This window comes from Pagrus major, chromosome 7, assembly GCF_040436345.1.
Source record: "Pagrus major chromosome 7, Pma_NU_1.0".
NCBI lineage: Eukaryota > Metazoa > Chordata > Actinopteri > Spariformes > Sparidae > Pagrus > Pagrus major.
In genome coordinates, this window is record NC_133221.1 from 31,459,537 (window position 1) to 31,487,464 (window position 27,928).

At 37.8% G+C, this 27,928-nt stretch overlaps 1 protein-coding gene across 1 annotated transcript; it reads right to left on the reverse strand.

Annotated features, from left to right (window-relative positions):
- Positions 1-1,165: 1,165 nt before the first annotated feature.
- foxp3b (forkhead box P3b) lies at positions 1,166-27,560 on the reverse strand. Its single transcript, XM_073470245.1, has 14 exons — positions 27,555-27,560; positions 26,823-26,864; positions 11,738-11,828; positions 11,216-11,384; positions 10,528-10,536; positions 8,592-8,594; positions 8,314-8,394; positions 6,803-6,890; positions 5,228-5,302; positions 4,967-5,120; positions 4,504-4,580; positions 3,144-3,245; positions 1,754-1,875; positions 1,166-1,422 (listed from the first exon to the last, which is right to left on the reverse strand). Exons 1-14 carry the CDS (start codon positions 27,558-27,560, stop codon positions 1,365-1,367), a joined length of 1,077 nt encoding a protein of 358 aa, XP_073326346.1. The 3' UTR covers positions 1,166-1,364.
- Positions 27,561-27,928: the final 368 nt, after the last annotated feature.

Genomic DNA, 27,928 nt, shown 5'->3' on the forward strand with positions numbered 1-27,928 from the left:
GATTTGCCTAAGAGGCCTACTCACCATGTTTTGTCTCAGATCCCCAGCGGTAATTTTCCTTGCCATAATTGTGTACACTGTTATTCCACGATTAAGGGGAATCATTTTAACCATCCAAAGTCAGGTGTCGACATTAAGGTTAGGGGGAGAATCACATGTAATACTAAATATGTGGTTTACCTATTAAAGTGCCCATGTTATATGAATTATGTTGGCAAAACAAAACGGGAGCCAAAAACCAGAATCTGTGACCATAAGTGTTCTATTCGTGATTTCGCTGTTAAATAATTGGTGGCTAGGCAATTTAATAGACAAAACCATAGTTTGAATGAACTACATCACATGGGCATTGAGGCAGTGAGGATGCCTCAGAGAGCTGGTAACAGACACAATACACTTTCTTGACACTCTGATTCCAAAGGTAATGAACGGGGAGATTTCATTTGCTTGTTTCTTGTGATATAAACATGTGCTAGTTTGTTGTGATATTTTGTTTGTGTGAGACTCTGTGCGGTCCTGTGCTCTCCATAAAAAAGAAGCAGCTCCCCCTCTTGGGACATTGTGGTAACCTGTAATTAACACACCTGTGTAGATTGATTGTGAATTTACCAGAACACACGCTGAAGAAGGGCGTCTCGCCCCAAACGTCAGTGGGGCAAAGTTAAACAGTTTAATGGGAATGCTGTCCCTGATTTTTCTTGTCCATTCACTACAAGATTGAGCACCCCACACTTCAGCGCGTTGTGTCTTATTTGAACAAATATTGAGGTCAAATATAAAAACTATTGGATAAAATATTAAATACAAATAAAAGAAAAACAGTAAACATAAAATAAATGAATAAATTAAACAGAATTAAATACAAAAGTGAAGTATTGAAACACAGATTAACACATTTTTTTGCTGACAATGCAAGAATACAGAATATCACCAGACTGATACTTTAAAGACATTTTGTATAATAGTTTGTTTTGTTACTCAATTAACTACATTACTAATGCCACCGGTGTTATGTCTCAGTATTACTAATCAATTTCTGGAGTACTGCGTGGTAATTATACACAGTTTCCAGAAGGAAACTGGCAGTTCATAAATGAGTAATCTCAGACTGAAGACGAACATGCACAAATGATGGCGTCATTTATTTTGCAAAACTTCTTTGGGAATTAGAAATCAGTGAGTACAAAACAGTTGTCAGGTATGTGTACAAAATATCTTTATGTAACAAACTATAAAACCATGTTTAACATGTCATATTTCCACAGATTCTTCAGTTCTTCATGCAGTTCTGTAAACCACCACATGAGGCTGTGACTCCTGCTGCTGGACTGAGGGAGCAGCTCAGTGCTACCATCTGCAGGTGTTCACTGATCCTCTGGGCAGTAATGAGAGTAGGACTTGAGCCACTTCACAGGACAGTCCCTGAAAACACATGCAGTTAGTGTGACACACACACACACACACACAAACACACACACACACACACACGCTGCACTGACTAACTATGCTCTCATTACAGCCACCCTTCCTATTTCCATTAACTATGGGCAGACATTTGATGCTTAATTAGGTTCTCCTGAATCTGAATTATTTCCCTCCCTCACGCCTTCCCTACCTCCTGCTCATCTTCCTACATAGATCTTAACACAAATATCTGCCCACAAACAGCACTGGAATTGACCCCGAATCCTGAAATAGAGAGTAAAGACAAGTTTCCATGTGTATTTGTTCTGAGGGTTAGGGTTGTTTGTACCTGTGATACTTCTGTCCTTTCCTCCTCTGGTACTCTGTTTCATCCACGGTCCACACAGCTCCCTTTCCTCTGTCCACTCGCACAAAGCACTTGTGTAGGCTGAGGTTGTGCCGCACTGCATTCTGGTTAGAACAGGAAAATTCTATTGTCATAGAAGCAAGACAGCACGTGTTCTGTTAGCCGGAAATGACAAATTGTTGTCTCGTGTGTCGGAAATGATCTGTAATATAAGTAGAACTTAAACACATCACTAAAACCACAGGGCTACAAGGCAAGACTATAGCTTCTAACAGTCCTAAGTGTAGCAAAATTAAGACCACATTTCCCCTAAAACCACACTGCTTCCTGTCAATGTATAAGTCATATGGGAGTTACCATTATTACTAGTTTCTAACAACTACAGAACCTGATGGCCAGATGGTTTGTTACAGTGTTTTTCAGTGGACGAACCATCTGTCTCTCACCATCTATCATTGGCTAACTTCAACCAATCAAATCAACAGGAGTAGAGCTTGCCCTAAAGAAAAGCCTTCAGTGCCATTCTTTGCTCTTCTTTCATTATACATATCTCAAAATACACTCTTCAGTTTTGATATAATTGATGCTAAAGCAGCATCTATGCTAACCTCTTGTTAGCTAACCTCATTGTTGTTTTCAAACGAACAGCTGCTTCTCTGGCTAGTCGTCACATGTAAACCACGGCTGGAGCCGTCAGTCGTCCCTCATAGGAAGCTGATTCGTCTGAATCACTGTGTTCACTTACAAATGCATCGCTTGAAGTGTGGCAAGATGGATTTGTAAGATCAAATATTTACCTGACCTCACAAATCCAGCTGCCCCTAAAAGGTAAACAGCTAATTAGCAGAGCTCAGCATGTCATATGACCCACTTGAGCTGCCCGATTGTGTTAATGTTTACAAATCATTAACATGAACATTTTTACCATCTCTCCCATCCATCATGATGATCCATCCATCCACTCAAAAGAATGAGGCAAAATAGCTAATGTAGATGGACAGATAGATGGATGGATGGATGAATGGATGGATGGACAGATGATCCCAATGTGACGGGGCCCTTAGAAGAAACAGGGCAGTGATTGCCACAAAAAGTATATTTAAAAGTAAGATTTATAAGGTGTAAACAGGCTGCAGCAGTTTTTGTTAATGTTGAAAATAAAACTCAACTTTTAATGACCACTGTCTATTAACTGATTTAAATGTGGAAACTGGGGTAGATCATAATTTCATGACTTGATTTGTGAATTGTTTGACCTGAGCAATGACTCCACTTGCCTTGCTTTATTCTCATTACAGTAACTTGCTGCATTGCATAATGCATATCGTTCCAGTAGATATCAGAGAGAATGTCTAATCTTAGTAGTTCAAACCTTCCAGGTTGCAGTGTTGTGTCTGAAGAAGAAGAACATGGTAGTGAACCAGTTGTAAATCTCATTCAGAGTGCGCTGTTTGTCTGGAGACTCCAGGATAGACTGCAAACAGTCAGACACAGTGAGAAACACGCAGGGATAGTTAGGACAAAAACATCAGTCATTCAGTGCATTGACAAATGAGCCAACATGTCCAGCTGCAGTTACAGCAGCTCTTACTCTGTACTGAGCATTTCTCGTCATTTATTTGTGTGATTGCTGTAGTGCAGGTCTTGTGTTCTTCTTAGCTTTTCCTGCAAGTTTTATTATTATTAGCGTGAATGTGGATTCAGCATTTATTTACTTTTACTCCAAGAATTATTTGTACTGAAAATGGGATACAGTTCTCACACACTAATTATACTCTTTAACTTTATTTTACGTTTGCATGTTTTTCATTCACTAACTTCTTACACACTTACATACTTACAGCAGATACAGAACCATTCATTGATCAAAAGGTTCTGTACTTTTTAAGATATTAACCTTTTTTCAACAAATTTTGACAATGTAAGTAAATGACAGCATGACACACATACAGACACATAATGCACATAAGCACAGTACATGCATACTATGCATATTGTACATAGATACATACAAACATGGATCACTCACACAAACAGACACACACACACTCGCGCGCGCACACACCACACACGCACGCACGCACACACACACACACACTGATAGCTGCAGATGAACGTTCTAAGATTTATTTGCACTTGTCTTCATATTGTTAGGTTATGAACAAAATGTGTATGAATGCCTAAAATAAAACAATTTTCTGACTTTTATCGTGGAGTTGAAGTTTGGCCTTTAGTCCAAATCTGGATTAACCTAGTCAAATTTTAGAGCTAACTAAACAAATTTTGGCAAGGTTGACCCAGCCATGAGTCTGAATTAGGGTTGCAGTGTTATAAGATTCTCTCAGTATGATAACATCTCAGAAAATATCATGGTTTCATGGAATACCTGTAAAGGAATGAAAATACTTTCATATTTTATTATAATTGCACAAAATATTATGACCTGATGGACATGAACCTCATACAAACTTGAAATAGACATCTAATTTGATGGTAAACACCATATCAAGGGGTCACCAACACTTTTATAGTTGATTTAGATAAGATAAATATACACAATATGATAACTTTCAATTTTCATACAGTACCACCATATACCCTGAACCCAGTAAACTGCTGCAACCCTAGTCTGATTATTTATTTGAAGATGTTGCAATGTGTACTCGGAAATCAGTCAAAGCACATCAATCATAACAAACACCAACTTTATATTAGCCTGGAATTTAACTCACCCATCTTATCAAATAGGCATAGGTGTACGGGGGCCTGATGTTGTTGTGTTTGTAACATTCGATACTCGGGACCAAATCTGCACAACAAAAATAATGAAATGTCATTAATTCATGTCTTCAGAAACATATTATTAGGATTTTATAATTATTCATCAAATCTTGCCTGTAAATATCTGCAAATACCACAGTGTGTGTTGGTTAGAAACGTTAGCGACCAATTCTGAAGCATAAAGCCGGTTTTGAGAGCATGTAAAGACAGAATGGTGACAGTGATCAAATTACAATGAAAACCAACAAATATATAACAAAGAATGTAAAGTTTGACAATAAATACAATTCTTAATTATGTGCCCTCGCACATTCCACAGCTCAGAATGTGCCAAAAAATCTTTGAGAGCAGTTAATAATTTTGTTCCTGCTCAACTATTTTGTCATTAATATACTTCCACAGAAACTGTGTTACCTGGTAGAAGGTGTGCAGAACCAGCAGCTCTGTAGCCATACCGAGGCAACTCCTCCAGATTTTTAATTCTCCATTGTTGTACTCCATCTCCTTCTGTTACCGAAGGCTGTGACAGGATCGGAGGAAGGCTGCACTGCCACTCAGAAGCTGCCTTCTATATGTAATAATTGGAAGTGAACAGATAGTTTCATTGAACACTGAGCAAATTTAGGTCAAATTTTTATTCAAGCTGAAAGAAACCAAAATTTAGAACCAACATACCAAATCAGAGTATTTGTGCTCTGAGAGGTGCAGATGAAGCTGCATTGCAATGAGTTTCTGTTTTTCCAGGATAAGCTGAAAAAAAAATGCTCATGGTTGATATACTTCAAACTGCCTCAATAAAAAAAAATTTCACAGCAGAAGACCAGCAGAGAATTTGTTAGCCATTAGTGGAAGTCAAGTTTCTTTTTTGCATCAGCTAAATATCTTTTTATCAGTTGAAACTAATGCTGCCCAGATTGTCTTCATCAGTCGGGGCTTTTTCCATACAAACTTGCTGGCTCGGCTTGACCCAGTTTCACTCAGCATGTCAGCCCAGCACGGCAGGGATTTGCATTTCAATGACATCATGGCTACCTGCTTGAAGGTGTGTCTTTAACTGTGTGTGTCTTGTGTAGTGAAGCAGCTGTAAATACTCCTCCTTCCAGCAGTATTGAGAATAGTTGCAAACAAAGCTCTGGCTCACAACAACACACGCTTGAGGGAGAGACGACGGTTGTCATGAGTTGGCTGTGGTTGTGAGACATCACCGCGGCCTGTTTGGAGGCCGGGAGGGCACATTTTGGACATACTCTGGAGAGGGTCCATCCCTGGTGCAGCTCGGCACAGTCAAACTGGTAATGGTGATGCAAATCAGTGCGGTATGCTTTAACTCGGTACGGCCGAAAGTGCCAGCGGAAAAGCCCAATGACAGTTCAATGTTTTGGTAAATTTGTTTATTTGCTTTCTTTCTGAGAGTGAGATGTTCAAATGGATGTCGATCTCATGTCTGTGTGGTCAGTACAGTCTGGATAGCCTAGCTTAGCATACAGACAAGAAGAAGGGGGAAACAGTTAGCCTGTCCAAAGTAAAAAAAATCTAACAACACCTCTCAAGCTAAATATTGTTGAAGTGTTCCGTTAATGTGGAAAAATGTTCAGTGTCAGTTCATCATTGTCTGCATGCAACATTTCTGTGTGGCCCCTATCCCAAAGCGTTTGTGTTTGATGACCTGGTAATGAGATGTAACTATCAGCTATCTTCTCCCAGAATTACTCACATACACTAAGATGCACGTAGCCGGTCCGGCTATAAAAACAAAGAACAGAGAAATGTAGATTACAACACACACAGAAGGAGTGTGACTTCTTCTCTGCTCAGGATGCCATCACTCCACTGTACCTTTACATAGCAAATAGTTGTTTGCTGTTATATTAATGTTCAAAATCATATATTTCACCTTTAAAGTCAGGCAAATAAATCCTAAAATGAGACAGGATGTGCTTATCCTCAGGATGTTGAATTGCTGTTTTTTTTTTGCTGTGGCAAAAGTTGAACCATGCTCAACGTGGCCCCCCCACCGTGTCAGCACACTGGCCACATTCAGATGAATGAGAGGGCTAAGTTTTTACATTCAGAGCTAAAATCAGCCTTAACACAGGCGGCAGTGGCTTAGGGTGTCCCATCATGAACCAGTCCACTGTCAAGGTGCCCTTGAGTAATACATCTCACCCCTAACCACTTAGGTTGCTACACTGCATCCTGACATCTCTCCTTGCATATATCAGTCTGTGAGTGTGTAAAATGAGTTCCCACCTGACTCTCCATGCACTGAACAATATCTTTCTGAACCTTCCACTGAGCAATGCTTCTGTCACCATGACTGTGTTCAGAATGGAGATGCCTGAAAGACAAAATACGACAAGGTTAATAGTCCACCTCTTTTAGGAAGTACACTTGTTTTCCCCAAATCACCAGATCGATTTGAAATTACATTAAAGCTGCTGAACAGCAGTGAGTCAGGGCCGGCCATGTTGAGGAGGAAGAAGAGGGAGGAAGTAGACAAATGAGAAATACAGGAGGGTCCATCAGCAGGTCTGTCCGGACCAAAATTATTATTAAAACTTGAGGTCAGGTGTTTCTAATTCATACAACACAATGCCTGGGTGAAATTCAAAAAATCAGTTTTCAAGACAAAGTTTTCTGAGAATCTCTGTACTTCATCTAGCTAACGTAAAGATTTCTGTGTGTGTTTTATTTTACAAAGATTGAGTGCTCAAAAAGTGACAAACTGATGTTATTCTCTATTTCCACTGACTGCAATTGTTTACATGAGGGCAGAATTCAAACGACTTTCTGTTTTTGAGATGCAGCTCTGAAACGTAACCTACTCCATCTACCAAGACATTCATTCATTTTACAGTTTGTACACAAACAGAGTGATGGACTTCATAATTCCTGCCAGTTTAAAGCATCTGAACATTTCTGCATATTGGGACTATTCTGATGAAAGTTAACCAGCAGGGTTTTAGTTTGGTTGTGTTCATGTACATTTAAAAATATTATTGAAAATGTTTGCCTTTGTGTGGTCTCCCTTTTTGTTGCGACCTTCTGAGCCATGTTATAACAATATGCAGATATAGATATAGATAGATATGGATAGAGATATAGAGATTTAGAGATATAGAGGTAAAGAGATAGAGAGACATATAAATGTGTATATATATACATATATATATATATATGTATATATATATATATGTATATATATGTATATATATATATATATATATATATATGTATATATATATATATATATATATATATATGTATATATATATATATATATATATGTATATATATACATATATATATATATATATATATGTATATGTATGTATAGAGAGAGAGAGAGAGAGAGAGAGAGAATACCAGTGCTTCTGTTTCTCTACAAATCAAACACATTCAACAGCTTTTGCCAGTCGTAGCACCTCTTCCCAGCCAAAGCTAAAAGAAGGTATGATGCTTGTTAGATTGTGAAAATCTGGCCAGAGCAACTACTTGTACGTTTATAGCAGCAGGTTCAAGGCAGTGGAGGTAGAGTAACTCTATAAGGTTCTGTCATGAGTTCTAACTTCTCTTTAGTCTCTTACTTTAAACAGGTTAATGCTACTTGCTGATTAAAATAATACTACAAGTTATTATTACATTACTGATCAATTTCAGAGTGGTTCATTAGTAACCTGAACCTCCTCAAGGTAGAAGAAAAAATGTCATGGCACTTCAATGATTAGACAATTAATGTAATAACTTAGCAGTTTACTTACTTCAAGAAACTGGGGAAATCTTCAGACAATGCATCACAGCCAGGCCAGCGGCAGAGGCCACTCACAAACAGAGCACTGGTCCTTTCAGAGAGTATTAAGGGAACAGAAATGTCTTTGGATCAGTCTCGATTTCATTTGCCAGTTAAGTTACTGAAAGTTACTTTCAGACTTAGAGTGTGGTACAAGAGAAGACATTTGGAGAAAGAGCCAAGCCAAAAGTTGAAACATATTTGTGTAATGTCAGAAAGCCTCTTATTCATAGCTTCCATGCATTTCACCCTCTGCAGAAAAAATAGTGAAATTGTTGTGGAAGTTGAGACAGATACAAGCTTTGCATAGACTTGATTGGTGATTTTTCAACCAAATTCACAAACTAAAAGTTATGTTTCAGGCCATGGCACTGGGGAGTGGTGCGTTGTCTCTGCAGGCAGAGGGTGACTACAGCTGAAGAACCGCCTCGTCCTGTTCTTGTATTCAACTGCCCAGGAGCTTATCTCTCAATCTGTGTTTAACCACCTCACCTGTTGAAAAGCACTAGGTCATAACTGAAAGAAAGAAATGCTTTATATAACTAGCCCAAAATTGTCTCCACCACAGGATGTCTTGGCTAACCAAAAGAATTTCTAGCATTGGTTGTTTTTTTTTATTTTTAAAAAGGTTACATTTTCCTCATAAGCAACCTCCTGTTATGAGAATAGGAAGGAGCTTCTTTGATTCACTGTACTTAGTTGTTTGCATTATTATGTATTTTTGTATCATCATCATCATGTATCACAGTTGGACTCCTCATGTTTTCCCACATTGGACCTATTTTAAGTGATGGACATAATCTTTCCAAGAACTCAGTAATTACTTTGGTTAGTACAGTGTAACTGAAGTACACTGTACGTAATCACATCACAGAGGTGGCAGATCAGAAAATGATCATTTTTGTGATTGCCTTTTGTTATGATTTTAGAAAGCATGAAAAAACAATGTTCTACCGCCAATAGGGGCGCCAGAAAAGAGAATGCCCCAATGGGTAATTTTGCATGACACTGACAAATGACCAATTTCAGAGACCATGACACAACTTGGTTATTGTTGGCTGGTTGTTGTTGTTGTTGTTGTTGGTGGTGGTGGTTTATGCCGTTCCTCTGGGTATACCTTTGGGTTTGACTAGTAGTTGGAACAATCATTGCAATCCCAAGGTTCTTGTGCAATGGAAACATACCTTACATACAAACCTTAGATATGACTTATTAACAAGAGCTAAACTAGTCCACTGCTAGTGAGATTCAAAGTCAAATACATTGCATTGACAAACAGTAATCATAATCTGATGGTATTTTTAATAACAAGACTAGCTCGCCAGCCATGTCATTGTCCCCAAATCAATATCAAGATTTTAACAAACAAATGATAGTCCATGTGTACTGTCTGCAGCAGCCTCAAGTAGAGAGTTGAAGAGAGAATGAGACGTGAGGTGATTGCTTGTGCTACTAAGTCTCAGAAAGTTCAGATGGGCAATGGAGGCTACTTTTTGCAGCTTGTGTGTGACAGTCCCCAGTGGTGGTCAGAGGATGATGCATTGAAGGACCACACTCAGCGATGTAAATAAGACTTTCAGATTTGTTTTTCATTTAATTTAAATTTAATTTATTTCTAACATCAAGGTGTCTGGAGCCAGCTGATGCCAATGCCACTCATTTTAGATACAGGCAATGACACATCAATTCAGAGCAGTCTACAGACAGTTTCAGTGTAACTACTTGAGTAGTTCTGTAGGCATCCCAGACCATTGTATAACCAAAGCTCATGAACATAGATGGAGATTGGAATGTAGATTGACTCGTATATCGAGAACAACGCACAGATCCCTAGATACTTGAACTGCTTCATTTGGGGTAATGACATTACGCCATTTTACAGTGAGTACAGTCACTGGCACTTTTCACCACCCTAGTGCCACAGAACCAACTCAGTCCTGAGGTCACCAAACTGGACACTCGTGTCTCTGCAGTATTTGAGATTCTATCTATCTATCTTCTGTCCATGAAAATCACAAACAGAATCAGTTACGATACAATTTTATTGTCAGTTTACACTGAAATGTATTTTGCATCCTTAGGCAGCTCCATTCAAGAAGTTTACACACAGATTAGACGTACAAAGCACAACCATGGTGGGTGCAATGCCCACTGAGGCTGCATCCTCCGGACTTGCGGACTGAACTCTGGCAGACTTCAGTTGTATATACTGTGATGTGTTCGCTTTCATCACATCAAGTCTGCAAGGGTGTGAGAGTGCAAGGCTATTATGAGCCACTGATGGACAGGCCTAAAGACTACATTAATAAAATGCATTTTGATTGTGTAATAGTGTACTACTATGTAGCGGAATTTTATTTCTAGCCTAAATGATTCAAGTAGTGTTTTAATTGTTTTACACATTCATAATACTTCAATAAATAATAATAAGACAAGAAAAAATCACATTCGTATTGTAATGAATTGTTGGCAATTAAGTCAGTGAAGTCCAGTGAAGTCTGTGCCCCAAACGGACTCCCTGGAAGTCTGCAGAAAGTCTGCTTAATTATAAATGACTGAATGCTTTCAAAATACCCCTACAAGATATCCCGTAGGACAAGGTCACAAGCCTTTCTCCAGTCCACAATAGACATGTAGACTGGATGGGAAAAACTCCTGACCCCTCCAGCTGCTCCATTTTTCCATGGCCACAATGGAATCTACATTCGTTTAACCTTGCCAACTAAGGGAACCTTTATTACATTATGCATATATATTTCTGTTTTTAACAGCAGCATATTTTTAAACTATTAATTAGACAGCAAAACATCTTGCCGTCTTTTGATGCAGTCCTTTGCCTATTTTTTAATTTTGTGCAAATATGAGACAGTCACCCTTCATGAAGCCTGGCTGCAGTGGAGCTCTGCATTGGAACGTCTCTCCTCAAGGGGAAGAAGTACTGATGGCTTTGCCTGGGAGAGGAGCCCATGTGTGGTGAAGAGGACTGGGGAAGACGGCCTGCATCAACCTCTTCCTTGCAAATGGAAATGGCTGCATTATTTTCTGGATGCACAAGGGGAAGAAAGCATTGATGTAGGCCTTTGAGCTCTTGCAGATACATGCAACAAAATATACTGCCACTGTGGATACTCTCAGAAAACAGAAATAATATCAAGCACCAGTGCAGCAATGACTGTGTCTCCAAAGCTCAGTTGCATACTTTATATTAAAAGGTTTAATTTGTAAAATATGGCCAGAATTCAAAGGTTGCTCCAAAAATATAGGGGGCAGCAAAACACCAGTGTTAACTGACATCAAAACTAAGAGAGCTTGTGAAACGTAGAATACCTAAAAATGTAAACACATATAAAATGGTTGTCATGGTGATGTGGAGCTGAAGATACTGAAGTGTGTACCATGTGGTCGTATGGGAGCAGTTTGGGCAACTTGCCGCAGCACTGATGGCCTCTGCTGTTTCTGTCTGATGCCTTCCATGCTGCTCCAACTCTGAGAAGAAAAAACACCAGTGTTAACCACAGCATGTAGATTTTGTGATAAAATCAAATTTACAATTCGGTTGTTGGGCATCACTCAATCATCATTTTTGTATTTGTATCCTTAACGTCTTTTACTGTTTTCTGTACATGTGTTGATTGATAACTCAAGAAGTGATTCTGAAACGTGATCCATGTTACTAACTGGTCTACATGAAGATAAGCCTGTATAATTGTGGCTGTGTAATATCAGTTATCTATAAGCAAGTGGTCATTTCATATACATTAGATTATATGGATTTAATGTGTACATCTAAATGTTGTTTTGGTGTGTTGTAGCAGACCCTTGCTAGCATTGTTTGTTATTGTAAGTCAGCTCATAGTCTGTCATTCCTCTTCCTCCTTATAATCTTTCAAGACAAGGGTGTTTTTCCATTACATGTGTGTCTTAAACCACCCTTTCACCCATTACTGCCTTGAACCTGAAACTGATTGTTTTGTGATACAACAAATTCTTGTTTGTATGACTTCACAGGGTATCCCACTTCATTGCTGTGTACTGTACAAGTTTACAATTTTGACAGCTCATCCTCGTCAGAAAAACGACAACATAGGGTGACGGTGAAAGCAGCTTATTACGACATATATTGAGGCTTGTTGTTAGGCAGCGACCTCTGGTGGCCATATTAATTATTATGGCAGCGAAGGAGGAAGTCTGGTGAAGTAGAAGAATGACAAAGTCCGCACAAGACTTTCATCCAGGAGACCACTATTGTGTGAAACCAAAAGTTGACGGTGAGGGGTTTTACTTTTTTTTTACTACTGATGTAGTTAAGTTGTGTCACGTACATAAGTTATATATTCAACGCCGGTATGTTCAGAACCAAATTTACACAGCTATTTTAACCCAAACCATGATGTTTTCCTGAACCTAACCACAAAAGTCTGGTATGCCTGTAGATAGTATGCAACAACAGTCATGTTGTTCTGGGACTCACTGGCAGTTAGATGTGTTGAATTTTGATGTGGTGTCTCAGAAATGATTATAAATGCCAGGGTTGTTTTTGGATCCCAGCCTGTTACTTTAGCTAGAAGGCCCCAGCAGCCTGTTAGCAGCAGGCTAGTAGCTGTCTTTTATTATTGACATTATACACATACTGAATTAATTTCTGCAAATAAATATTGTTAGACAGTCCTATTCATTTAATTTGTCTTTGGCCCCTTAACACATTGGGACATTGCTGGGACATTGGATGTATTTTAACAATGCTGTCAGGCCTTTGCTACTATGCAGCCTACTGTACTGTAAAATAAGCTTTTTTTCCATGGCAACAGTGGCTTTAGTGCTAAAACAACTATTATCTATGACAGAAAAAGATTTGTCAGCATTGGAGAGGAACTTGTGTGTGTTGGATTAAGAGCAGCAGACTTTGAGATGACACTGCCCACAGCATCTTGCGACCAGGGTTTGAATTACACAGTGGCTTTCGGAATGCCCTATTTTCCAGTGCGCACCTCTACTAAACATGTCATATGCATTTGCATACATGGACATGTACAGTTAATTGCAGGATAACTGCAAAATCCTATTGTTAGTACTACACACACTTCAAACTGTAAGTCACATTTCATACAGGCTAAATAACAACAACATAAATCAACTGTTTCAAAATCAAGGAATACATTTAATTATCAGGGCAATGAAAAAACAAAATCACAAAAGCAGGAAGATGTAGGTAATGCACCCTTCAAGAACAATACATGAAATGGAGAAAAATACTGTAAATTTGTTAAACATTTTTAAGCAAACTTGTGTTTCTAACAGAGATTTATTTTACAGAGATATAAAACAGCTGTTTGTGGCTTGCATCTTGTGCCATCTCTCCCTCTGTGGTTCATTATCACTGTCCCTTCACTTTCCTGATGATTTCCCGATTGCAGCAATGAAGAAAAAAATTAATTATGGCTGAAAGTTAATTTGCCATGAAAAGCAAGCAGGATAACTGAATGGTGTGGTCTGTCTCTCTATCAATCTCATCAGCTCTGGGAACACACTAAACATGGACTCATCTGAAGTGAGCACTGTTCACACCAGATGCGCAGCTCAACTGCACATTTCTAATCACACGTGGAGCTGATCTTTATAATAAACCAACAAATTATAATATGTAACAAATGACACAAAGGTGGACAATGTTATTAGAGCTCCCCATAACTGTCCCAAAGTAGACTTTCATGGGAGCTGGAGTCCCTTTCAGGGTATTCAAATGAGCTGGCCAAGCAATGGGAAATCAGAGATTGTTGTGGCCACATCTTTACAGAGACCCTGTCTCCACCAAAACATCCCCGATCAAGCTGTTGCTTGACGAGCAGACCGTGTTCTGAGCTGAAAGAGCGCAGGACTGCAGTGGAACTACGCACTGTATAACGCAGCAGATCAGCTGTCTGGGTTGGACTTTCAGCAGCCGTCTGGCAGCAGAGTAAAGCACCAAAAATGTTTAAAATATAGTGTACACTTAAACAGATATATATTTTTTTAGGTGGGCCTTCTTTTAGGTGGCTAAAATACGTCTCGCTATCTGTACTGTTTAGCAGTACAATGTTCTGCTTCACTGTTGGTACTAGGCGCTGCTTCTCCACACAGGGAGAGATGACGGTTATCTACTGCAGGTAACACACTGACTAGGGATCATCATACAGTACAATCACACATCAAAAGACCCCAACTATCTCTTTAAATTATACACACTAACTACTGATTTGAGAGCCTAAATTAAACTCTGTATATGATTTATTTTTATTAAAATAAGTATTAAATAGCTCTATATTCCAACAGTAATAATTTTTATCGAGTATTTGGTCAGTGATCCATGTCTCTCCGCCCCCTGCACATGCAGCAAAAGAGAAAAGAAATGTTCTGTTATCCCTGCCCACTTTATTCAATCAGGACAGAGAACACCATAAAGAGGCAGTCTTATCTGCTTGTGAATGCTCAGAGTGCAGGATCCTCCTGTTTGCTGCTGTGTCTGGAGCTACTGCTGCTCTTCCATGTGTGACATTAATATAATTTCATTATGTCAATATAAGACAACACAACTATGTTTAGGCATTAATAACACTTCACTGCTCCTATTTATATGTAGCTGTAGGTGTGCAGATATGCAAAATAAGTTAGAACACGATATCAAAGCTGTGGAGTTATCTGAAAATAACGCACACTCTCTAGCCAATCAGCATCAGGCATTCAACCATGTACACATTAGAGTCCTTAGTGGTTCAAAACATTTCCTGTACCAGACCTTCTGACTGAGAGGCTGTGCTGTGTTCACAGGTGCACACACACACACACACACACACACACACACACACACACACAATGATAGCTTCACCACAACAGTCTCTAGAATGAGTGGGAGATGAAGCTGCTCTACTTTTGTGCAGCATGGTGATATGTCACCTGCAACCTGGTACTTGTGCTGTCGAAGATGCCTGGATGGAGTACTGCTTCATTACATTATACTAAGCTTTATCAGCTACACACAGCTGTCAAACACTGCAGAGATGCATCAAATATGCTCCACAGTTTGAGTATGAGGCTCCCTCAAATTTTAATGTCTAAAAGTGTGTAGTGCTTCTTAAGCAAAGGCCATGCTCAGCTTCAGTTAATGTCAGTTACATTGTATTCCAATAGCATCAAGTATTTATGGTGGAATAAAAGTACCAAAGCATTCATAGAAACCTCTATAACAACTCTAATATGCACAGTATGTTGCAAACACTCAATGCCTCCAATTCCTAATGGAAACGCTGTATTCAGCTGCATGTTGCTGAAAGGAAAACTATTTGGAATACATTCTTTTGAAAGAAGAAGTATTCACATCCTTTACTTAGGTAATAGTAGCAATACCACAAGTTAAAGACCTGCATTCAACATTTCACTATTAAAATATTATATAATACACTATTATATTAAGTATTACATATAATATTAATAAGGCTCAATCCCAGTACACTCTTGATGGAGGAGTAGGGTGAAGAGTTCGGGCCATATGGCCTTCCAAACTGCAGTTTTTCTGAGGCACAAACTGAGGGTTATGACAATTCTCTGTCATTCCGATGTCTTATGGTCCTTTTCTTTATAACAAGGATAAAAGAAACACAATTAGTGGGCTGACGGTAGCTAACTAGCTAGCTAACTAACATTATATTTTCATTGCTGATTTGTGCATGACAGTCCTGAAATTTGACATAGTTCAGTGTTGTGCTCACTTCCTTCAATAGAAATGAACTGAAATCCAGCAGTGAAGTTGCTGGACTTATGTACTGCTCCTCTACTATCACTGCAGACTGGCTGGGTAGGTTGGCCTTTAAAGCACTGTTAGTTGTCAGGTAATGAAGCAGTGTTCTTTTCTGTTTGATGACTTGGTTGATAACATGACACTGTGAACATATTGCGAGCATCTATGATTTTCTGTCTCCATCAGATAAATGAAAAATGGCACTGTGATAATACCAGGATTATCACAGCAAACCAAGAGAAATCTCCATATTGAAAATGTCTGTTAACATAAACGCCATCAACAATAACTGCTGACAAATGAGGGTCTTCAAGAGTTGTTCCAACTGTGCGCGATGGTGCACATGCATGTGGCATTTATTTATTTAATTGTCTGTGTCACTGTATTTATGTATTTACATATGTAACCATAGTGGTTGCATCTGACATTCAGTTTGATTTGAAAGAAAATTGATTCATATTTGTATGAGAGCAGGTACTTTTATGCTTTCAGACAGTCTGAGCAAATACTTTGGTTTGAACAGCACTGTAACTTTTATTTTATTTTAGCCTACTTTCCTATTTCTTAACTTGTTTTAATGTTTTGTTTTAATGTTTTTTGTTTTTTTTTTTGTTTTTTTTAAAAATGCTTTTACTGTAATTGTATGCGCCTGTAAAGCACTTTGAGTTGCCTTGTGTCTGAATTGTGCTATACAAATAAACTTGCCTTGCCTTGAAATAAAGTTTTATATAACTGGAAACCAGTCATCAATTAATGTAAAAAGTAACTGTGAGTTAACATTAAGTCCATAAAGTCCTCGTCCAGTCAAACATGTAGTACGAAAACCAATCCTGGTCCAATATTTCGCACACACAAGTGTGGTCTGGACTTAACAGTGAAGTAGGAGACATCTTGTGTCCAGCAGTTAAACTTTAGTTAAACAGGTTTTTTTCTGCAAAAAAGAAAAATAAGTTAGACACACATTGGAGGATATTATTAATAGTATGAATTATCTTAATCTTTAATTTGGCACCTTTAATAGAATTCATGATACATCCTGCATCAAGCTATGCATGAAATCATCCTGTGTCATTCATCCATTAGTTAATCATTAAATACCTGTTTGGTACTATTCTGGTATTATTAGACACTGGTACCAAATTGAATTAAATTGTACAATAATAATGTTAAATGTCAGTACTATTTACCAAACTATTTAAACTTTCGACAGTGTTCTGTCCTTGCCTGTTTCTCTGTACACAACGTGCATTCATTGTTAGAATGGGCAAGTTAACCTAATCTTAATTCTGGAAGTTTATGTAACATGATCCTAAAACGCCTGCTGTATCCCTGTCTAGCCCAAAGTAAATTCAAAGCTGTTGTTGAGCCATTTAGAGTACAGACATGGTTTTGGGCTATTTGAAAGGTTATAAGTACTTCTGCCATTAATCTATCCACCTCATTTTCAACAGAAATACTAAGCCAGAGACAAGTGGACCCAGTTTTTTGTGCAAGACTTCCTGTCAAGCACTTCTGCCCACTGGCTAGCTATTAGCTAGCTCACTTTTCAGAGCTGCAGCTGTTTGAAATCGCATACTACTCTGTACTACCTACCACATACTCAATCTGTATATATTGCATGCTGCCTTGAACAATTTAAAATGTTATTACCAGCAGACTGCTCACACTGAAGTATAATAAAGCATATGTCTTCTCTGCATCACAGGACTCTTATCACAAATCAACTGTGTAGTATTGCCCAGTATTAATTCAAGGCAAACTAGAAAAAAAAGACTGGACTAGAAACTATTGTTTGTAGTTCAGGTTAGATTTAGAGTGTAAAGAATTAAGGTAAAACTATAAAGATCAAAGATGGACAGATCAAGGCGACTGCAAGTGAAAAGAGCTAGGTCGAGGAGGAGGATTTGTCTCGCTTTTTACATTATTTAATAAAGTTTATCTGAAGCAGTGCTTCATTTTAATAATGATAAATAAACAGAATAAATGTGATACAGCAGACAGAAATGTTGGCTTCAGTGGTCTTTGTGACCAGGGGCAGGCACTTGAGGAGCTACTCAACTCCAAAAATGTTGGAGCATATTTTGCAAATACATTTTCATAAAACTGCCCAGATTTGAAATCTATATCATTTCTCCAAATTGAAGTAAGAGAAGAAACAGCATACAACAGTTGTAAATAAAACTCTGGTGTGGTGCTTGAACTGTCTGCCTCTGAGCCTGCTATTGGGCAGTCTGAGGAGACTCAATGCCTGTTTAGGGCACCTGGTTATTTGCGGTAAGCCAGCGCCGGATACTCAGAAATTCTTCTCACGTACAGAAAATACACAAACTGTGCAGCTGAAACACACTACATACACAATTTGACACCATCGTTAGTACGAATAGTACGTTAGTATGTGATTACGAGCGCATGTTAAATAAGCTAAAGCTCCATTAGGTCCGTGAGTGAAGCTACAGAGCGCGAGTGTGGCACAAAAATAGCAAGTTAACCAACTTTTTACTTCCACATTCTAAAATAAGTTGAATAGGAGTTTGAACACGCTGAAATATTTATTTATTTTTCTCACCTACAAAGAGTCATTAAAGTCATTATAGTTTCCTCATTTCCTTATTTACACTTACTTTACACTTATAAAATAGTCAAAACCAAGTGCTTAGGTGGAAAAAAGCTCTAGTCAAAGAGCAAAAGGCATTAAACTATATAAACTTGCCTAATTTCCATGTCTGGGGTTTTATAACTGATATAAACAATATATTGCTGGATTTAAAATCTCATTGGCTACATGATGTATCAGCCATCCAGAGGCTGGCCAGTGAGTGGCTCAGGAGAGAGGTTAGAGAAGAGAGAGTGGGTCACTGGTCTACACAACCACTCATTGGCTGTTGTAGGCTCTAGGGCTGGTATAGAAGTTTTGATCTACTCAAATGAGCTTTCAGTCAAACAGCTGCCATCTCATGATCCAGCTGGTGTAGAGGGATAATGGCACCTACTGTGAAATTAGTCTTTTTACAGATAAAATCATGAAAAAGCATCACCATTTTCTCCCCATTCAATCATGAAATACTGTGTTTTGGAGTAAAAATGTTACTGAAATTTGGGAGTTTGATGCACTACTGAAACACACTTTATTGGTGGGTTGGTAAAACTTTGTACATGCTAGTTTGTTAGCTTGCTTGTTTGTTTGTTGATTTATAGCTCCCTGATGTGGTTTTGTTTTGAAATGGTTTGCATGAATAAAATCATGAGAATCCAAGCTTTCTAATGATGAATTGCATGACTTTACACTTAAACTGCTGTAAACAATTCATTAATAAGTGGTTTATAAAGCATCTCATTGTTTGTTAACAGTGAAATGACGTTAAATAAAGTTTTATTAACTGTTACTATCCATTTATTAATTACATTACATTACATTACATTACATTATATTATATTATATTACATTACATTATGTTATATTATATTATGTTATATTATATTATAAAGTGTTACCTCTAACTTTTTAGTCAATCTCACTGTGAATGACAGTCCCAGTATGCAACTAGCCTCTGGATTCTTTCAAATGTTCAAGACAACATATATACTCTCGTACTTTATTCTTCATCTGGTGTAAACAAATCATGTAAACAACATTATGTAAAGTGTTAGAGTTGGCTCTTTTCTTTCAGCTATCTCACTGTAACATCAGAGATCTCTTTCAGGCTGAATGAAAGCACCTATACATAAACCGCCAGGACTGTATGTGCCATGCAAATGCACTCACAGAAACAGAAACAGGAATTCAGTAGAATGCGAGAGCGCTCAAAATGTTTGTGGCTTCTCACTGTCATCTCTCTTTCTGACTTTCCCTCTCAACTTTATCTCTGCCAGAAGAAGCCCATCAAAGTCTCTGTGTCTGTTTTGTTGAAGTGAGGACAGCTTTATCCACGACACTACAAACTCAAAATGACTGATGTGATGGTTGATATTTTGTTGGTTTTCTGTGAGTCACCATCTATCTATTGGTATAAATGGCTTTCAAGAAGTATTTCCTGTTTGGATTTTGTATTCAGCCACATTACAGCGGGGAAAGTTGCAGATGCCTCATACTGGTACTACTATCAATATGCGGGTTTATTACTCAGCTTACTCCCATATCTCAAATCACACTTCCTAATCACATTGCTACTTGTAAATTGTTGAGTAGATTTAGATCAAACATCTGAAAACAAGAGTTTCCTACACATTTATTTTATGACAGCTCATTGAAGAAAATTCTGAGAAACCACATTGAAATGAGAAGAATTCAATATTGAATCTTATTTATTGTAATCAGTGTCAGGCAAGTTACTTTCAAAATGCAATATATTACATATTACTAGTTACCTTCATTGTAAAGTAATATATTATGTTACAATATTATTGTCTGCATAGAGTAATATATTACTTATTACACTACTTTTTACTTACTTTCAACAAAATGCCCAAATAATCTATGTAGAACAATTAAATAACCTAGATCTTTTTAAATATAGGAATGTCCTTGGACACAGGGATGAGTAGTCAGACAAAGGATCAAAGTCTGATATGTAATGAGATAGGAATAAATATTTATAATTGTAGGCTTAGTCATATGAAACACAGTAGACCTATACCTTCTATAATGTAGCCTATAATGACATGATGAGACAAAAATCTCTTTTTCTATGCCTTTTTATTTTAGTCTACAGAACAAGGAATGCATGGACATATAAGATTAAAGAATGTAGATTAAAGTGCTCTCAGAGGATCAGGCTTCATCATTAGGCTCATTTCAGTCACACAGAGACTGAACAATAAAACTTATAGGCTCTGCTGTATTAAACACACAGAGTCTTCAACAATAAACGCTTCACTTTGTTGGTAATGCGGATTGTAACGCATTACATGACATAACTGTAGTAATATATTACTGAAATATTATTAGTAATGTGTTATATTACTCCGTTACCACAAAAAGAAATATATTACTGTAATGCATTAACCTCAACACTGATCGTAACACTACGATCTTGATGTACGCAAACATGCACATGAAGATTTAAAATGGAGCTTGATCAAAATCAATTTGATCAATCCTTATTTGGTTGGTATAACAGGTCTCTACAGTTTCATCGTTCTTCTCAGCCCTCAGAGCAAGAGGCATCACTGCAGATAAACACATTTCAAATAACAGGAGGAAAAGGAAGTGGGCCTACACGGAATGTTATTATCATGACACCTTTAGTTTTATCTAAAGAGATCATTTGATAGCCTGATGTCCTCACGCAAGCATGTATTTCATTTCTTTGTGACAGTCTTCATACCTTTAGAGACACAATGACAATAGAGCTAATGAAGCAAAAAAATTACATCTGTTATGAGCATCAATTGATTCTCCTCTACTGTTTGAGTTCCCCAGTAGAAGAAGACAAAAAGTGGTAATTATGTGAGCCTACATGAAACATTTTTTTAAAACTTCTGTTTATAAGGTAGAGATTTTTGAAATAAGAAATAAGAAATAATTTTGTTTCTTATGCCACAGCTCAAATAGCCGGGAGCTGAAATGAGCTAGAAACACAAAAGTCAGCACAATAACTGGCAATGATGTTTAAATGCCTCGCAATAAATATGGGCTCAAACTGCCATCTTGAAAGCCCATGCCCCTCAAATGTAAGTCCAATTGATACAATTTGAAGTTTGGCCCGATGTAAGAAAAAAAGCATCTTATATTGACACCAAATTTCCTTAGGATCATTATTAGGCCAAGCTTATCAAAAGCTTAGTAAAGCCATTTGATATCTATTTCCATTTTCAAGATATTGTATTTCACAAAGGATGGGGTTCATTAGGAAAATGGCCATAACTCATTAACAAGTAGTTCAATCATCATAAATCTACGCTTAGCTACAGTCGTGGTGAAAAGTCTCCATACACCTATAAAGAACATGTATATCATGGTAGTCTTCAGTTCCAGTTGGTTCAAGAATGAATTTATTATAGGTATATAAGATCAATTCTGGTGATTATAGAAAGTTGTGTGAATCAAATGTTCTTTGTAGCATGACCTCTTAACTTCTTCTGACTAATTCTGATTGATAACAGCTGATTTTAATAAAGCTGTTTGATGCAGCGACTCAGCCACAAACACTAATGGGAAAGTCTAAAGAGCTAAGCACTGATCTGAAAGAGCACATTATTGATTTGAACAAGTCAGTAAAGTCACTTGGAGCCATTTCAAAGCAGTTACAGGTCCCAAGATCAACTGTACAAACAACAGTTTGTAAGTATAAAGTGCATGGCACAGTTGTGTCACTGCCACCATCAGGAAGAAAACACAAACTATCACCTGCTGCTGACAGAAAACTGGTCAGGATGGTCAAGAGTCGACCAAAAACCACCAAAAAGGAAGTCTGCAATGAATAAGAAGCTGCTGGAAGACAGGTGTCAGTGTCCACAGTCAAGTGTGTTTTACATCAACATGAGCTGAGAGGCTGCCGTGTTAGAAAGAAGCCCTTGATCCAGACACAGCACCTTAAAGCTGGACTGAAGTTTGCTGCTGATCACATGGACAAAGAAAAAACCTTCTGGAGGAAAACTCTGTGGTCACATGAAACAAAAACTGAGTTGTTTGACCACAATGAGCAGCAATATGTTTGTAGGAGAGAAGGTGAGGCCTTTAACCCCAACAACACCATACCTACTGTCACGATAGCCCCTTTCACACTGCCCTTTCAAGGCAGGAATCTTGCTCCGATATTCCGCCTTTCCGTCTGTGTGAAAGGGACAGTTTTGTTCTTCCTCTGATCTGCCAGCAGAGGTAATAACAGAGCTGCAACAGAGGCGAAATGATGTCTTTGTGTAAGGGTGAGCCGACAGTGCAGGACAGGGGTGTGATGTTTTGATGGTGTTCACAGTCTGACAACTAAATAGATCCTTCACTCACCAAATACAAGACGAGACCAAACAACAGTAATGTGGTAGCATGAAGTGTCTTAGGGCACTTATATAAGGAAAAAACAGAATTTATATGTGGAAAAGTCTCTGTCATCCCGTCTGTCCTACCAACTCTTTATCAATCTTCCGCCTGAAGAACGGCGTCTGTCCCCAGCAGCAGAGCCAGGCGGCTCCCGCAGTTTACTGGCAATGATTATGGGACGTGATTTGGAGCAAAAAACTTTAACTCCCAATGCCTTTGTTGCCTTCCACTATTGTGTTGTAGTTATTGTCTTCGGCAACTTGTATAGAAAAAAATCATATTATTTGAGGAAAAGTCACCGTGATGGTCAGCCCTCCAAACTGAGTCCTCAGTGAACGCTCCCCGTGAGTGAGAGCCAGACAGTGACCAATATTTACTGATGGCGATTGTGTGATGTAATTTAGAGCAAAAAATGTATCTTTGTCACTTTCCACAATGCATGGTGGGTCAGGATCTCCATCGCTTCCAAATTAACACTTCATAACAGCATCCATATGATTATAAACAGTCGGCGGATGCATGTTTAGATTTACAGGTGAAAACCACACATATCCCAACATTATAATGTGTACCATCACACCTCTTTTGGTCAATGCTGGCATGCTGTATGAAATGACACCCTGGAGCAGCTTTATGCTTGCGCTGCTTGGTTCGGTGTGAACAAACAAGGCGGTGTAAAGGCGAGCCCTATTGCGGAATCTCTGTGAAAAGGGCTAATGAAAATGTTATTAAAGGTAGTAATTTTATCAACTATGAGACAAAGAAATAATGATAACCTAGTCTGTGCATTTGAAGCACATCAATATATGACTTTCACGTCAAATAATATGGTCTAGCAATAGAAAAAATCCTCACTGGAAACATCAATAACTGACATGGTTCATGCACGGCCCAGAACAGCAAGGCCTACAGTTGTGCGCAAAATAAAAGTTTGTCATCTTGGTTCAGACTATGGAGCTTCATATTGGTGCTGCAGCTGCAGCTAGGTATACTATAAAGTTATAAAAAATTAATCCTGAGAGAAACATGTTCATTACAGTCCATCCAATAGTTGTTAAGATATTTCAATCTGGACCAAAGTGATGGACCAGCAGCCTGACAATATGATCAGTAATGCAGTAATGTGGAGTCATGCAGTCAGTGTGATGACATTTTATTTTTTCGCCATCATTGTAGCCATGTAGAAAATACTGTATATACTCTAAATGTAATATGACATCAGGTCTTTTGACCTTATATAACTTTATATATATTAGATGCTTTAGATTGAATTTGCATGAGGCATGGTTGTAGTTTAGTGACACATATCTGACTTTTGAAGACTTTATTGAAAGCCTGTGTTGTCTGTGAGGCTTCTACCAGATTTATAGTATTCCATTCTTGTCCCCTAAATGTTAGTGTAGGCCTACATGTATGGAATTAGAAGCACACAGACTCCTCTTGCGGTGCTCTTAATACTTTTATATTTGCCAATTTATCTTCCCTTTTCATCTAGTTGTCATTCTGCTTGTGGTTTCACATGAGATAAGTGAATAATACTGAACTTGTAATAGAACACAATAAGAAAGGAAAACAGCAAAAAAGTCACATTTTCACTTGTTGTTTAGGAAATGCTTTAAGTGTTCTGTTGGAGGTTTTTACCAATATAGCAGAGCTAGATGGGTGAATGTCACAGTGTTGATAGATGTCTCTTCATCTCTGCAGCCCCATTTCCTGATCTCTGCACAGAATACAGCTGCAGCTTTTAGAAAAGCTTCCTGAGGTGATAAACAGTACACACAGGAATACCCACTTCTGTGCCTGGCTCTTATTCCAATAAACACTTGTGCCAAGTGCTATCACTGCATCTGTCCAACAAGCTCCGCAGTAACAGATTTCTATATCTACATGAACCATCATGATCAAAGCTTCTCTGCTCTTGATTGTAGGGAGCAAGATACTAAATGATGACGTGTGTGTACACAAGTTTGTGTGTGTACGTGCTCTTTAAGTATCAAAAGTGTGCTTACTTTTACATTCTTCTTTACAAAGATGCTCGCTAGCACCTTGTAACTGATATTCAGTTTGCAAAGTAGAACATACATTTACACATACATTTTTAATGTCAAGAACCAGAAAGGAAAAGAGAAACAAAAACCATATCCACTGTCATTAGCCAGCCACACTGCACCAACAACACTACTGTTGGCTATGAATAATGAGTCATACATGACCAAAAGGGGCACTGTGCTCAAGGTCAGTCTCAATGAAGCATTCCACTTGTTTTACTGATACTGCAAGCTATAGTGCGTCAGCAAATATATCAAAGTGTCCCCAAACTCAATTAAAGATTTGACGTATCACAAAGAAATATCATCTTCAGGCTGGCACTTTCCCCATGCTTACAGTATATGTGATAAGATTTATTTGTGCTGGATATACAGATGAAACTAGTTAACTAAACACAAACACAAGTTTGTTACATTAAAATGTAGGCTTTTAAAGAGTTAAATTTATGTTTAACACCTACGACAAGCATGTCTTATCATTTCACTTTCAGTTTTACACGTGCGGAGACTATGATGGAAACAAACTTTTGTGGGAAAATATTGATACGATTCATTTTTGATATTAATATTAAAGCTGATATTGGACAGGAAAAAAATAATCAGTACAAAGTCCATTTGCTATCTTCATATTTCAGTGCGTCTGATCCTGAAATAAAAGTAGGTCTACCTGTGACCCCTCATTACCAGTTGAGACCAGTTTAACCAAACAGTGTGTTTTGCACTGTTTCATTATCAATAAAGAGGATCCATTATCCAATAATAAACAAGAAAAAAGCAGGTCAGAATAAAACACACCTCATTTTCTTCTCCTTTTTTCTCTAGGCACCAGGTTCAGAATCACTCTCATATTCATTATTGCTTATTATGTCTTTAAAATCTGAGCCAGCGGAGAGAAATTGGACTTTATATTTGATGGTGCTGCTACTCCAACAGTCACATGTGATGTTGTTGATGTAAAAATATATTTTATGTCTCTAAACATAAACATTCTCTGATCTATAAAATATGATATTATTTGAACTTCACAGAAAGAAGAAACTTTTGTATATATCAGTATATTTTTAAATAAACCCAGACAGAATAAATCTCATATATAATCATTATACTGTTAACTACATTCACTACAATAGACCATAACGCTTTTCGCATATTTGACAAATCAAAAGTTATTTTGCAGATTAATTTTTAAAAAATACGTGCATCTTTAATTTCCCCGAACCAAGCAAAGGCCAATATTATGACATTGTTTGAGAAGAGCTATATGTGATCTCTTTGGGGGAATGTGTGAAAGGAATTTATCAAGTTTTGCAAAAATCTTGCTTTTGGAACGTTATCAAAACTAGAATAAGAAATTCTACCATGTTCAGCTAGAGACCTATAATGATCATAATCTGAACTGTAATCAAAAACAGATTTTGATTACTTCCACCAAACAAGACCTGTTGTGTTTTCACTCTGAACGCTTCTATGCGTGTGGTTAATATGTTCATGAATCGAAATATTGACCTGAGTCAACTGCACACAGACCACATTCACAAGGTCTGACCGTTTACACTCTCCCTGAACACAAACTACAATCCTTTCCATCTTCTATTTTCAATATTCTTTTTCCTTTTCTGAACTTTGTAATGATCCTGGAGAGATGACTTGGAGTTTCGGTGTAAAACATTAAGATATGTGCCTACCGTGTCTCCTCTGTGCAGAGCCTCCTGCTTGCCTCCGTCTTCCTTTGAAATGAATCAGAGGGGGAGTTATTCCACAGGAAATATGGTTTTGTTTATAATATGGTTTGCAACTAGTACAGTAGTAGTAGTAGTAGTACAAGTAAAAGTAAAAAAATTAAATTAAAGAAGAAAAGGAGCTTCACAATAACATCTAAACCACATATTCTGTCAATTTTTGTTTGTATTTTTAGTTCATGAAAAAGTATTTCAAACTAAATGTTAAACTACATAATAATTTTACTAACTTGTCTAAAAATTGTTAACAATACTTGACGTTAGTATTGACGCAAGGTTGAGGGTTTACAGTTAGCACTCACCTGACGACAGTCTTAGAGGAAGAGGCCGCATCAAAGCTGTGAGATATCTCAGTATTTATACCCATAGAAGAGACTGGAAAGTCAGAGCCCATGTCAGCAAATCAAAACACAACAAAAAACATCGAACATTTTGACACTTTCCAAACGCTGCTCTGGCAACCCCAAAAATATGTTTGTTGGAAAATAAGCTGTTTATACCTGAGCAAAAATGAAAACAGGTCGTCTGTACAAAAGTTCATGCAGCCCAGGATAATAACAACTTTTTCCACTTTAGCACACATTTAACCTACTTCAGTCCAAATCTTCTTTCATCAGCAACAATGTCGAGCTCTCGGTATGTAGGCATATTATTTGTGATGTTATTAGGCCAGTGTACCTGCATCAGGGATACATAAACCTTTGTCTCATCTTACATTCCAGATCTTTGATATTTCAATTGAAGTGTTTCACACTATAGCTGTTGCTCTTACAGATCAAACTGGATACCTTTGAAGGTAGGAATGACAAAAATATGTATTCAGTGAAATGTAGTTCTCTGCTACTTTTCAAGGAACAAAGACGTGCTTCTTGATTTGAATGAACTATTTGTGATCAATTTATCTTCATGTTTATCTTTTTTCATGCCTTTCACACATCAATCTCATCTTCATTTGTATGAATCTGTATGTGACTGTAACAGGTGAAGTCCTTTGCAAAATTCACAAATATATTTCTGAACTTACTTCTAGTAACTACTGTACTTTATGTTGA

Excerpts from the sequence above, each read along its gene's own strand:
- foxp3b (XM_073470245.1), bottom strand. Across the intron at positions 4,581-4,966 it reads TTCTGCACACCTTCTACCAG|ATTTGGTCCCGAGTATCGAA; the intron begins GTAACACAGTTT and ends TTTGTTGTGCAG. Across the intron at positions 1,423-1,753 it reads AAAGGACAGAAGTATCACAG|GGACTGTCCTGTGAAGTGGC; the intron begins GTACAAACAACC and ends ATGTGTTTTCAG.